This window comes from Lampris incognitus, chromosome 10 (assembly GCF_029633865.1).
Source record: "Lampris incognitus isolate fLamInc1 chromosome 10, fLamInc1.hap2, whole genome shotgun sequence".
NCBI lineage: Eukaryota > Metazoa > Chordata > Actinopteri > Lampriformes > Lampridae > Lampris > Lampris incognitus.
The window spans coordinates 45,087,454-45,101,540 of record NC_079220.1 but is presented as its reverse complement, the minus strand read 5'-3'; the positions used below and the strand labels follow the sequence as shown (position 1 = coordinate 45,101,540).

The 14,087-nt window shown below is 43.2% G+C and overlaps 1 protein-coding gene across 1 annotated transcript in view; it reads left to right on the top strand.

The window, feature by feature from the left end:
* Positions 1-5,480, top strand: part of gspt1l (G1 to S phase transition 1, like) — a 44,692-nt gene extending 39,212 nt beyond the window's left edge. Inside the window, exon 14 of the mRNA XM_056287160.1 lies at positions 4,438-5,480. Coding sequence (XP_056143135.1) covers positions 4,438-4,490 — 53 coding nt within the window. The 3' untranslated portion in view covers positions 4,491-5,480. The remainder of the gene's footprint in view (positions 1-4,437) is intronic.
* Positions 5,481-14,087: the final 8,607 nt, after the last annotated feature.

Sequence of the window (14,087 nt, the reverse complement as noted above, 5' to 3'; positions counted from 1 at the left end):
GGATTTAAATTCATACACCTTCTTCACCTCTACTCCTTGCATCCTCACCATTCCACTGTCCTAATTCACGAATAGGTATTCCATCTTGCTGCTACTGACTTTCATTCCTCTTCTCTCCGGTGCATACCTTCACGTCTCCAGGCTCTCCTCAACCTGCGCCGTACTCTCGCTACAGTTTATCCTTAATATATGAAGTAATAAAATAGCAAAAAGAACCACATTGAAATTATATGTACCAAGGTTTAACAAGCAAATAGAGGAAAACTTTACATAAAACTCCTTAATATGTAATTGTCTTCATTCTAATTTTATTTTTTAATTGTCCCTCTTTTTCATCCCAATATTGCATGTCCAATTCCCTGTTATCCCTACCATTGCATAACCTCTTCAGTGGTTGGCAAGGTTGTAGACCAGATGTGTTCCCTTATGCCTGTGCCATCGCTAATGGTTTCTTTCCACCTGCCAGCTACAGATTTCTCTGGGGAAACTTGCCTCAGCATTGGGACGCTAGCACATTTGTCTGCTGCACCACCCAAGTCCCCTACTGTATGGGTTCAATGCATGGTGTGAGGCATTTTAACATTCACAAGCTGTAAAAGCTCAGGTGTCCTTTTATTGACCTCTAGAGATGGTTATGAGTAGAGATGATTTACGATACAATTTTCTTTTCTTTGTTTTTAACAAAAGATTGAAGACAAATTATTACTGAAAATTTTCATTCCTTTATTTCGGACATATCTACAAAAGATATTCTTTCATCTTGTCTATCAAATTAAAGAATCTTTATTTCTGAAGTAGGGTATAAATTATGCAAAACAATTCACATTTAATTTTCTTTGTAAAAGTGAAACTGAAGGGGTGTAGCGTAGTGGTCTATTCCATTGCCTAACAACATGGGGATCACCGGTTACCTCTGGCTTTGTTGGGTGTCCCTACAGACACAATTGGCTGTGTCTGCGGGTGGGAAGCCAGATGTGGGTATGTGCCCTGGCCGCTGCACTAGTGCCTCCTCTGGTCATTCGGGGTGTCTGTTCTGGGGGGAGGGGGAACTGGGGGGAATAGCGTGATCCTCTCATGCGCTATGTCCCCCTGGCGAAACTCCTCACTGTCAGGTAAAAAAAAGCAGCTGGTGACTCCACATGTATCAGAGGAGACGTGGTAGTCTGCAGTCCTCCCCGGATCGGCACAGGAGGTGGAGCAGTGACTGGGACTGCTCGGAAGAGTGGGGTTATTGGCTGAGTACAATTGGGGAGAAAAAAGGGGGGAAATCCTCGTTTAAAAAAAAAGAGAGAGAAAAAAAGTGAAACTAAAAATAACTTTAAATAAAAAGTAAATTTGAACTTTAAAACAAATCCCATCCATCCATTATCCAAACCGCTTATCCTGCTCTCAGGGTCGCAGGATGCTGGAGCCTCTCCCAGCAGTCATTGGGTGGCAGGCCAATTTTATTTTAAAATTTTAATTTTGAAACAAATCTCAAATAAACTTAAGGCTTGGCCTGTGTTCATATCAGCATTCTACATTTTCAGGCAGGAGCTGAGATCTCTGGAAATTCACGTCCCACCTGCGGCCATAGACATAGTATATACAAACCCCAATTCCAATGAAGTTGGGACATTGTGTGAAACGTGAATAAAAACGGAATACAATGATTTGCAAATCCTTTTCGACCTATATTCCATAAATTTATTTCTGATTTTTCCCTTTTTAGTGGCCAATTGATCCCTATTTTAATTCAAACACCCACCCTCGTACTGCATGTGTTCGCCAACTGCATCTCTCCGGCCGGCAGTCTCGAAGGACACGCCTCCCCACTTTCGTGACAAGGCGACTCCAGGCCTCCCCACTGCTTTTTCCGACACACACAGAGACGCATTCATGTGACGAACACAAGCCGACTCCGCCCCCTTCCCGAAGACAGCGTTGCCAATTGTCGCTGCTTCACTGAGTCCGGCCATAGTCGGATCTGACGAGACCGAGGCGCGAGCCCCGGTCCCCAGTGGGCAACAGCATCGACACAAAGCCGATGCTTAGACCGCTACACCACCGCGAACGTTTTCGACCTATATTCAATTGAATACACTACAAAGACAAGATATGTTCAAACTGATAAACTTTATTGTTTTTTGCAAATATTCACTAATTTTGATTTTGATGCCTGCAACACGTTCCAAAGAAGCTGGGGCAGGGGCAACAAAAGACTGGGAAAGTTGAGGAATACTCAAGAACCACCTGTTTGGAACATTCCACAGGTGAACAGGTTAATTGGAAACCGGTGAGTGTCATGATTGGATATAAAAGGAGCATCCCCGAAAGGCTCAGTCGCTCACAAGCAAGGATGGGGCGAGGTTCACCACTTTGTGAACAATTGCGTGAGCAAATAGTCCAACAGTTTAAGAACAACATTTCTCAACGTACAATTGCAAGGAATTTAGGGATTTCATCACCTACAGTCCATAATATCATCAAAAGATTCAAAGAATCCGGAGAAATCTCTGCATGGAAGCGGCAAGGCCGAAAACCAACATTGAATGCCTGTGACCTTTGATCCCTCAGGCGACACTGCATTAAAAACCGACACCATTCTGTAAAGGATATTACCATGTGGGCTCAGGAACATTTCGGAAAACCATCGTCAGTTAACACAGTTCGTCGCTACATCTACAAGTGCAAGTTAAAACTCTACCATGCAAGAGCGAAAGCCATATATCAACAACACCCAGAAACGCCGCCGGCTTCTCTGGGCCCGAGCTCATCTGAGATGGACTGACGCAATGTGGAAAACTGTGCTGTGGTCTGACGAGTCCACATTTCAAATTGTTTTTGGAAATCATGGACGTCGTGTCCTACGGGCTAAAGAGGAAAAGGACCATCCAGATTGTTATCAGCACAAAGTTCAAAAGCCAGCGTCTGTGATGGTATGGGGGTGTGTTAGTGCCCATGGCATGGGTAACTTGCACATCTGTGAAGGCACCATTAATGCTGAAAGGTACATACAGGTTTTGGAGCAACATATGCTGCCATCCAAGCGACGTCTTTTTCAGGGACGTCCCTGCTTATTTCAGCAAGACAATGCCAAGCCACATTCTGCACGTGTTACAACAGCGTGGCTTCGTAGTAAAAGACTGCGGGTACTAGACTGGCCTGCCTGCAGTCCAGACCTGTCTCCCATTGAAAATGTGTGGTGCATTATGAAGCGCAAAATACGACAACGGAGACCCCGGACTGTTGAGCAACTGAAGTCGTACATCAAGCAAGAATGGGAAAGAATTCCACCTACAAAGCTTCAACAATTAGTGTCCTCAGTTCTCAAATGCTTACTGAGTGTTGTTAAAAGGAAAGCTGATGTAACACAGTGGTGAACATGCCCCTGGCCCAGCTTTTTTGGAACGTGTTGCAGGCATCAAATTCAAAATGAGTGAATATTTGCAAAAAAACAATAAAGTTTATCAGTTTGAACATTAGATAGCTTGTCTTTGTAGTGTATTCAATTGAATATAGGTCGAAAAGGATTTGCAAATCATTGTATTCTGTTTTTATTTATGTTTTACACCACATCCCAACTTCATTGGAATTGGGGTTTGTACATAAACGCCGCATTGGCCACTGGATCGTATATCAAAACAGTCTCATTGAAATCAGTTGAGAAATGTAAACATTATCGTGCTTTTTAATTTGAAAACTGCAGCTCCCTTGTTTACTCGTATTTGTGTACAGCCCAGTCTTGCCCAGTCCAATATGGTGAAAACGTTGACATATGCAGCAACTTGTCGAAGTGGCATCAGTTTGTGGCCGCCATGTCTTTGCACCTTGATACAGCTACTGATGCATGTGATGATGTAGAATGTCGAACAAGCGACCTCAAAAGTAGATAGCGCCCGCTGCTGTTAAGAGTATCGCAATTCATTTTTCATCTCATTGATTTGAATTGTCACATATTTATATGGGAAATTTAGTCTTGTGAAGTACTGTTACATTCCTGGTGATGGGTAATTGCAGGTCTTTTGGGTAATTTTTGTGCATGATTCCATTACTTTCCCATTTCTCTAGTGCATTGTATTTTAATTGATATTCTGCATATCTGACTTGCCTGCAAGCAGTCGTTCTTCTAAATCTTACCATAAAGTTTACTGCTGTGCTGCTGAGGAAAGAGCAGAAAGTTGCAAAGTTTAATTGATAAATGTACATTTTCAAGAAAGATCTAAAGGTATTTTCTGTTTGCCTTCTTGGAAATGGACTTAGAAATGATTACTCAGAAAATAGTACTCAAGTAGACGTGCAGGCAGGGAAGTCCTGTGGATTGATCTTAGCTTTGCAAATTTGTAGAGGAACTTTTTTTTTTTTTTTTTTTTGGGAGGGGGGTTGTTGAAAAGTTTACAGAAGTTTAACACAATGTAAATGTTTGCTGTTCACTGACTTTGTATCCATCTCGCCTAGGTAAGACCATTGCCATTGGCAAAGTGTTAAAGCTTGTCGCTGAACGGGACTGAAGATGAAACAGTTGCATGGGAGTCCTGGTGAGGAGGCAAGGGCAGAGCTTCGTCGTAACCTGCCAAACACGGCTGTCAGCCGCGACGACTTCTCCCTCTAACAAACCCGTCTCCTCTCACCCTTCTGCCTGCTGCAGATCAGCTTCAGAAACGTTCTGTGAAAAAGAAACCTGTTAAGTCCACATGAGTCGGCTTTCTCATATTGAGAGCTCAGCTATGCCATTTTGGGTTAGCCCTCCCTCACCCTCCTTTTCCCCCCATTTACCTACCTGGTCTACTCATAATTATACAGATTATTTTTCTTTTATCGTTTTTCTGCATTCATGAATATAATGGCAGTAGTGATATCTGTAAAACAGATGTGGACCAGGATATGCTTGGGATACAAAAAACAATTTTCAAAACATTTGCTACAGAAAATGTTTGAAAACATATAACCAGTTGAGACCAAAATTACTTGGTTCTTCATGTCTCCCTTTGCCCTTTTTTTTTCTCTCCCCCCCCCCCCATTTTGGTTTCTCATATGGCGTTCTGGCAGCGTGCTTGAGCGTATTCCCATGTTACTAAAACAAACAAATATGAAAATAAAATGTTAAATTGGAGAAAAACAGCATGTTGGCTTGCTTGAATGTTTTTAATGTTGATTTATTGCTCTGATTTCCCTTGTTTAATTTGTGTGCGAAATACATAGCCACAGACATGTCAGAATGAAGCAGTTTTCCATTCAGTCTGTTTTTTGTTTTTTTTTAAATTTACAGTTTGAAATACCTACCACTTAAGAGAAGAGACATTTTTTTCATACTGTATGATAACCGTATCACCTGGATTTATTACTGGCTTCCAATTTGGGTGTTTGAAAAGCCTTGGCACAAATAACTTTTTGGTGTTCAAAATGAATGATAAAGCAGTGAGGCAGGAAGATTTACACTATGCAATCTAATACAAGTGTTTCATAAGTGAGTGTGCTCAATGGGGCATGTTTAATTTCTAGAAAATTAAAAACATCAGTGTCTACCTCGTTTTTTTTTTAATTGTAGATCAAACTTGTCTTTCGGTTGAAATACCTGTTATACCAACTTCTGGTCAGAAATCACATCAAAGCGGCACGGTGGCGCAGTGGCTAGCGCTGTCGCCTCACAGCGAGAAGGTCACAGGTACGAACCCCGGGGTTGTCCAACCTTGGGGGGTCATCCCAGGTCCTTTTTGTGTGGAGTTCGCATGTTCTCCCCATGTCTGCGTGGGTTTTCTCCGGGTGTTCCGGTTTCCCCCACCATCAAAAAGACATACGTGTTAGGGTTAATACTCCTCTGTGCCCCTGACTGGCGTTGGTCCCCGGGCACTGCACGGTGGCTGCCAACTGCTCCTAGCTACACAGCTAAGATGGGTTAAATGCAGAGGAGGAATTTCCCCAGGGGATAAATAAAGTAATAAAATTAAATAAATAAATCAAAAATACATTGAGAGTACAAAATATCAGGGGCACCTTCATAGTTAGCATCTTACAAATAGCCTCAGTTCACTGGAGCATGGACTTAAAGAGAATTTTACAGGGGTGACGGCTTATGTCGACTTTACGGGTATCCTAATCCTTTATTAGCCAAATATCCCATGGCTTTAAATACGCTAACTACATGACGAGCTCTATGGTCTACCTTTTGAAAAGGGTCGAACTCTTTTTCAACCTAATAAGTCTGGTTCTAGCACCAGTCCTCTTCTCAGTCTATATCAACAATATAAGTCAGTTCACCGGAAACTCCATGATACACCTCTACGCTGATGATACAGTCCTGTACACCTCTGGTCCCTCCCCTGATGCTGTCCTGAAAACTCTCCAGGAGAGTTTTCTAAAAATCCAAGCTGGCTTCTCTGCCCTTGGCCTGGTCTTAAACACCAGCAAGACCAAAATGATGTGGTTCGGCCGCAAAGGTGCCTCCCAATCTGACACCATCGTAGCCGCAGATGGCAAAAAGCTGGAAGTGGTCACCTCCTATAAATACCTAGGAGTGTGGATCGACAGCACCCTGTCATTCTCGGAACATCTGTCCAAACTGCAGGCCAAGGTCAAAGCAAGGCTTGGCTCTCTACAGAAACCACTCCTCTTTCACTACCTCAGCGAAACGTACCCTGGTCCAGATGACTGTCCTGCCGCTACTCGACTTCGGCGATGTAATCTACTGTTCAGCCTGCAAGGGATCTCTCGAGCATTTAGATGTTTTATATCACTCCGCCATACGTTTTGCCACCAATGCTCCCTATTGGACCCATCACTGCGAGCTGTACTCCCTCATAAACTGGCCCTCCCTCGAAACCAGACGCAACATCCACTGGTTGACGTTTATCTACAAAACACTTCTAGGCCACACTCCCTCATACCTCACACACCACCTCCACCTACGCCCACCCCCGAAGCACTCCACCCTTTCAGCTACGCACATCCTGGTAAGTATTCGCAGTACCAAATCCTCATTAGGCCGCTCCTCGTTTCAGTATGCAGCAGCTGACAGCTGGAACAGGCTACAAAAAAACTCTGAATATGGAGAAATTCATCTCCGTCCGTTCCTTTAGGGAAACCATAACAAATACGCTAGTGCACTCTTGCAGCTGTTTTACCTGAGCCAACTCCTTGCCACCATTACTGTTTGTCTGTCCTCCTGCTCCCATGATTGTTTTATACTCTGCCTGTATGTCATAGCCCAACCTGCTGCCCCCCCCCCGCCCCGTCTGTTTTTAAACCTTGCTAAACGTGTGGTGTCATAACCTGTTGCTACACCCCTGCTGTCTGCTTTATCGCCGCTAAATGTACTGTATATTCTAACTGCCTGAGTTGTATGTCTGCTTGCCTCCTAACTGCCTGCTATACTGTCCCGTTAATTGTGCTGTCTGCTGTAATTAACTGTCCACTGTCTAACCCTGCTGATACTGTATGCTGCCAATACCATTAATGCTTATGTGTGTGTTGTATGTTGCCACCACTGCTTACGTGTATTAACCTACTCCTGGGTTATTCCATATTTGCTGCTACTGCTCGACTGTGTGTGAACGTATGTGCTGTGTCTTACCTGTTGCTATATGTCAGCCTTGTTCCTCTGCACACGTGAGTATGACCACTATGAATGTTTTGTTGTACTGATTGTGATATCTATATCTGTGTACTTGGCCTGTCATGTCACTGCTGTTCCTTGTTTTTACCTCTTTTTTATTTTACTCCCCATCCCCTTACCCCCAACATAGGCCGTTATTGTAAATAAGAGTTTGCTCTTAATTAACTTGCCTATTAAAATAAAGGTTGATGATGATGATGATGATGATGATGATGATGGTTGTGCTTCTCCACAGTTAATGCATTAATCAATTAAAACGCAGTGTCATGGGCATCCGGGTGGCGTGGTGGTCTATTCCGTTGCCTACCAACACGTGGATCGCGGTTCGAATCCCCGTGTTACCTCCGGCTTGGTCGAGCGTCTCTACAGACACAATTGGCCGTGTCTGTGGGTTAAACCACGTTGTGTTCAATTAAACCAAGGAGCATTTAGGCCAAACTACAAACAAAATGACCTCGTAATCAAACTATATCGCCGGATGTGGGTATGTGTCCTGGTCGCTGCACTAGCGCCTCCTCTGGTCGGTCGGGGCGCCTGTTCGGGGGGAGGGAGAACTGGGGGGAATAGCGTGATCCTCCCACGCGCTACGTCCCCCTGGCAAAACTCCTCACTGTCAGGTGAGAAGAGGCGGCTGGCGACTCCACATGTATCGGAGGAGGCGTGTGGTAGTCTGCAGCCCTCCCTGGATCGACGGAGGGGGTGGAGCAGCAGCGACCGGGATGGCTCAGAGAGTGGGGTAATTGGCAAAGCGAAATTTGGGGGGGGGGGCAAAAAAAACCCCATCATATGGTATTGAATACGAATTGGTATTGATATGATTACTATCAAATCCGCTGTTGCGACCCCTGGGAAACGGCAAACAAGCCGAAAGAAGACGATGGCGAGCTTATTTTGTTCGTAGATTGGCCTAATGCTCCTTGGTTTAATTGAACACACTGGTTTAATTTTTTGGAATACTTCCTATCACTCCCTCCTGGAAATATACGACACCGTGGTTCTTCTGTTACTGATGGATTTATTCATCTTCCTTGTACTTCAATATCACCGTCATCAAATCCACCGTCGAACTCGCTGGCTGCACAGAACCAAGAGTGAGTGAGTCCACCCAAACAAAAACAAAACATTCAAACGGCAATGCAATACCACTTTTGTCACTCAAACTTTTAGGCGGAGTATAAAAACTTTTCCCGCTTCACGTTTCTTCTTGGAGGAAATAGCAACAACTAAATGTGACCCTGTCCAGCATAGAACGTAAACATACTTCCTGCATAGTTTCAATACAAAAAAAATCAACATTCATGAAAATAAACTATATAAACAATATATGCAAACAAAACATATCAAATAATGACATAAAAATATTTGTGGCAGTTAAACTCCCACCAAATCAAAACTATTGTGATTTCACGTCACAATTTCACTTTCAATTTCACACAATGAACTTAATATTTATGAAAAGAACAACCATAACACTTATTCTGCCTCAAGCAGTAGAATTGTCTTTTTTTATATAAATTTATTTCTGATTTTTCCCTTTTTCTCCCAATTTAGTGGCCAGTCGATCCCTATTTCAATTCGAACACCCACCCTCGTACTGCGTGCGTTCGCCAACTGTATCTCTCCGGCCGGCAGTCTCAAAGGAGACGCCTTCCCACTTTCGTGACAAGGCGACTCCAGGCCGAACCACTGTTTTTTCCGACACACACAGAGACGCATTCATGTGACAAACACAAGCCGACTTCGCCTCCCTCTCGAAGACAGCGTTGCCAATGATTGCCACTTCATTGAGTCCGGCCATAGTCGGATCTGACGAGACCGGGGCGCGAACCCCAGTCCCCAGTGGGCAACTGCATCAACCCAAAGCCGACGCTTAGACCGCTACACCACCGCGGACTACTGTAGAATGGTCTTTTGTACAGGTCTATCAAGATAGACTGGCTTAGTGGTGCATTTGCCCTAGTTGTCTCATGTCGAGTCACTAATTAACAGTTTTACCTTTCTGACTCTTCCGTCAGTGCTGGGATACACTTCTGTTACTCTTGCCAATCTCCACTGTCAACATAAAAATGATTTTGGATGAATTTAACAGTATTTTGGTTAAACTGATCCTGACCTTCAGTGGCTAGATGTTTAAGACCAAAAATTGGCACACCTGGGTGAGGAGGCTGCCCCAAACAGATGGACTTTCATCCGAAAAATGTATGGCGGAGACACTAGATCACCATTCTCCCACCCTAAGAACCTCAGGTAGTCTTGGTCTTCAGGCCTTACATGGAACTGATGGAACATTCGTTCCACATCCCACATAATAGCAATCGGCCCTTGCGAAACCTACAAAGAACTCCCCCCAAGGTGTTTGTGAGCTCTGGCCCAGTAAGAAGGGGGTCATTCAATGATGTGTCTTAGAACCTTGCTGAGCAATTGAAGACAACACGTATCTTCCCGGGCTTTTGAGCATAGTATACTACGTGGTGGGGAATATACCAGACTGGTTGATTGTTCAGTTCTTCTTCTGGGACCCTCTCTGCATCGCCACAAGTGATAATGTCTTTCATAAAGTTCACGTGGTCTGAGTAGTATTTCTGGTCTCTCTTGAGCTTCCGTTCCAAGCACATAAGACGCTGACGCACATGACTTATTATTGGGTAGCTCTGGTCTGTCTTGTTTGAAAGGTAAGGGCATTTCATAATTACCATCTTGTTTGTGTTTGACTCCATCTTTCAGCTTAGTCAAGAAGTGGAGAGCTTCCTGAGAGACAGTTACCTCCTCTCCAACTCTTTCACTGAAATCGGATTATAGCACCTTAATTATATCACCTGGAGTGATCATTTCTTTGATCAGTCTTGCAAACATAGTGGACTTCACTTTTGAGCTTGACTGTTGGTTTGGGTTCAGGTGTCACTTGCCTTACAATGACGCGATGACTTATTCCAACTGCATCACCATAGTGCTCGCATGGATCACCATAACTCACTATGCTCCAAGCTAGATCAGTTTTCTGCACAAAGGGTTGGTTCTCCTCCGCACAATTTCTTAGAGCTTGTGGGCAATTGTACCTGATCAGCAGACCAATTTCACATTCCTTTTGCAGAGCAATGTGTTCTGCAAGATGCTCCAAAATGAGGCCATGCCTTGGCGGTCTCCAGAATCGGGATGTGTGTCCGATTAGCAGGGATGAATTCACGAGTGTAAGCTGTTGGCACTGTGATCTTAAAGGAAAATAGCCCTCTTATTTGTAGGCCTTTGAGTCTTTTACAGGTTACAATTGTCGTTTTTGATGACATTGTAGATAGTGTCAGCTTCACTTGTTCTGTGTTCGTATCAAGAACATCTGCCACTTCCTCAAGAATGAAGTGTCACTTTGTGTAACTAGCAGAGCGTAGACGAGAACTTCCTTGCTTGAATCACTTGGTGTTAATACATAGACAGGTATTATTGCTGAAGTCTGGGTACGATTGCCATCTTGCACAACTCTGTTGGATGTGGTTTCCTTGGTGACATCTTGTAGTTGTGTTGACTGTAGCTTTCTTTCCTTACTGTTACTTATTTCCTTAGATTGTTCTCTCTTTGGTTCTTGTTTTTGTTTGGAGTGATTTTTGTGTAGGAATGTGGGGTGACGGTTTGAGCAGGTGTCGCAGACCATCCGGTTACTGCAGCTCTTGGATTGATGGCCAGGACTCAAATAGCCAAAGCACAGTCTCTCACTCTGAATAAATTTGACTCGGTCAGCGACCAGCATTTCAACGAATTTGCAACACTTATGTAAGCCGTGTCCTATTTTCTTACAAACCACACATGTGACTGTTCCTTTCACTGGTGTTGGTTGTGAAGATCTTGGCACATACAGTTTGGTTCTTGGAGGCCACTGTGTTTTGGTTCTTGATCTTTGCTTTATCAGGTTCACTTTGTTGTACTGCATGGTAAGATGTTACTGGGTTGCAAGCGATGGCTTCCATTGTTAGGAAGGTTACAAAATAATTGAAGCTTGGGAACTTTCTGTGTTCCAGTTGGTGTTGTGTGGCCTTTCGGTTCCATCTGGTACTTAACCGGTTGGGTAGTTTGGCAGTAAGTTTTTGATTTTCAATTCCATCATTAAGAACATTTTATACTCTCATTGTGAGCAATGGCAGATTCACAACTGTGTAAAAAGTCCATGAATTTTCTTAACTCCACACTCTCCATTGAGGCTATTTTTGGCCAGGCATGTGATTTATCTTGGAAGGCTTTGGCAATTACAAAAGGCTCGCCATATTGTTCACTGAGCAGGTCCAATGCTGCGTAATATGAATCTTCTGAATCAATCAGAAAACAACCTTCTAAGGCCTCTTTAACTGCTCCTCCAACATATTTCTGAAGGAAGAAGATTTTCTCTGTAGTTGGAATATTTTTCCTCTCAATTAGTGTCTGAAAGGATGATTTCCAGTGATTAAACTTGAGTGGACCTCCACTAAAAATTGTAGGCTCTAGAATGGGTAGCCTATTTGCTGATAGAGCCTCAGCCAAAACTTTCACAAGCTCTCCTGTGTTATCTTGAAGCACACTTCTTGGAGCCACATCTCTTGGTGGTTGTGTGTGCTGATACACAGGGTTCACCTGATTAATTGCTTGCACTACCGTAGGCAGTTCAGAGTTCTGTGGTGCAAGTCTTTGGTCCTGATAGAACTCATTTTCGTCATAGACTTGAAGCCTCACTCTGGCTGCATTTAGCCTTTTCAGCTCTCCCGAATACTCAAGCTCTCTTTTCAAGTCTTCTACACTTTTTTTTTCTTGCAGCATTCACTTCTTGCTGTTTCTTTAAGAGAGCAGCCTCTTGTCTCTCCTTTTCTATCCTACGTTCAGTCTCTTCCTTTTCTCCTTGAAGACGGCGAGTTAATGCAGTTGCTTCTTGGTCTGCAATTATCAGCTTATCTTCAGTTTTGAGTCTTTGCAGTTTATCTTGGTGGCACTCTTGCTCAGCCATAATCTTCAATACAGCTCATGTAGCTGCATACTTAGCAGCAGCCTCTTGTCTTTTGATCGAGGATACATTAGAGCGAATGGAATTAGCCTTAGAGCAATTAGAGGCCAGAGGTGAAACACTGGAAACTGAAGATGCAAATACAGAGCTAACATCAGGCCAAATCAGCTCCTCCTTTATTCCTTGAATTTGAGACTGAGCATTCTGTACAAAAATCCTAGTGACTGATATACAGTTGTCCAGCTTGCGGCGCACGTCGTGAGCTGGGCTGTTAATCCTTCGGTATTCATCATAAACAATATTCAGTTCAGATAATTCCTTTTGAATAGTGGTGATGTGTTCATGTAGGATGTTAGTGGGATCCCGATTTATTGCAGATTTTTTAGCCACCTTAGTTATAGCTTTCCAGCGTTCATAAATACTGTCAAAGCGAAGTAGTACCCCTATCATTTTTTTTCCTTTCTGAAATTCCTTTCCCTTTTCTGTTAATGTGCGGGCTCTTTCACCTCTACGAGGCTCTTCAGACTGTATTGCTTGTTGTACAACGCCATACTCATCTGTCTGCTCTGGCTCTACTGCTTTTCTATAGCAGCTACTACACACTGAGTCTCAACTTATTTGTGACATTTTAAATTAGTTGGAAATTACCTGTACACATTTAACTTGTGGCAGCACGGTGGTGAAGTGGTTAGCGCGATCGTCTCACAGCGAGAAGGTTCGGGGTTCGAGCCCTGGGGTATTCCGACCTCGGTGGGTCGTCCCGGGTGAATTAAATTAGGTCACTGTCTTTCAAAATCAATCTTTTAAAGTAAAGTAAGCATTGTAAAGGCTAGAAAATATTACGAAGTCAGTCACAGTTGACAAAGGTCCTTAAGACAATACTTCAATGAACTTGCATAGAAATATTGAACCACGAATAGAAAACTTCCTTCCAAATGTCAGCTTACTTAAATGTACACAAAATATTTCCTTCTTTTCCAAAATAAATCAATACATCAATGCTCTTTCATATCTTGTGAAACACTGTTATTGTTATTAGGCTACACCCAGTCCCTTTTAGTTCTTCAACCCTTGTGTCACCTTTCAGAACACAATCTTTAGTGTCTGGCTTATGGACATCTTTATGAAAAAACTGATGTGTGACACTCACAATTGTGTTGTCACAATTTAAGTTATTGTATTTGATATATTGTTATTAGGAGCCAGATTTATTTCATTGTTATGTAGACTAAGTATTTCTAATGTATTGCAGCTGCAATATGTCTCCACGCCACAAGGGGGCGCGCTGGTCTGGCAGAGTATTGTGTTTCTATAAGTGTGTTGCAGTGGACTCGTGCCTTCAGACGTCACCAGCCTGCTCAACAAGTCAACCACGTCTCCTGTTTTATGCTTTCTTTCTGTTTAAAACAGGTATGTACTGTCACTTAGCATGATTGGATGATATAGGAACCAAATGTATACATGTTTGACTTACAAACTACGAGGTTCTGGGTCTTTATGTCCAGTAAAAAGTTTATTTTGTCGAACTAGAAAAGTTCG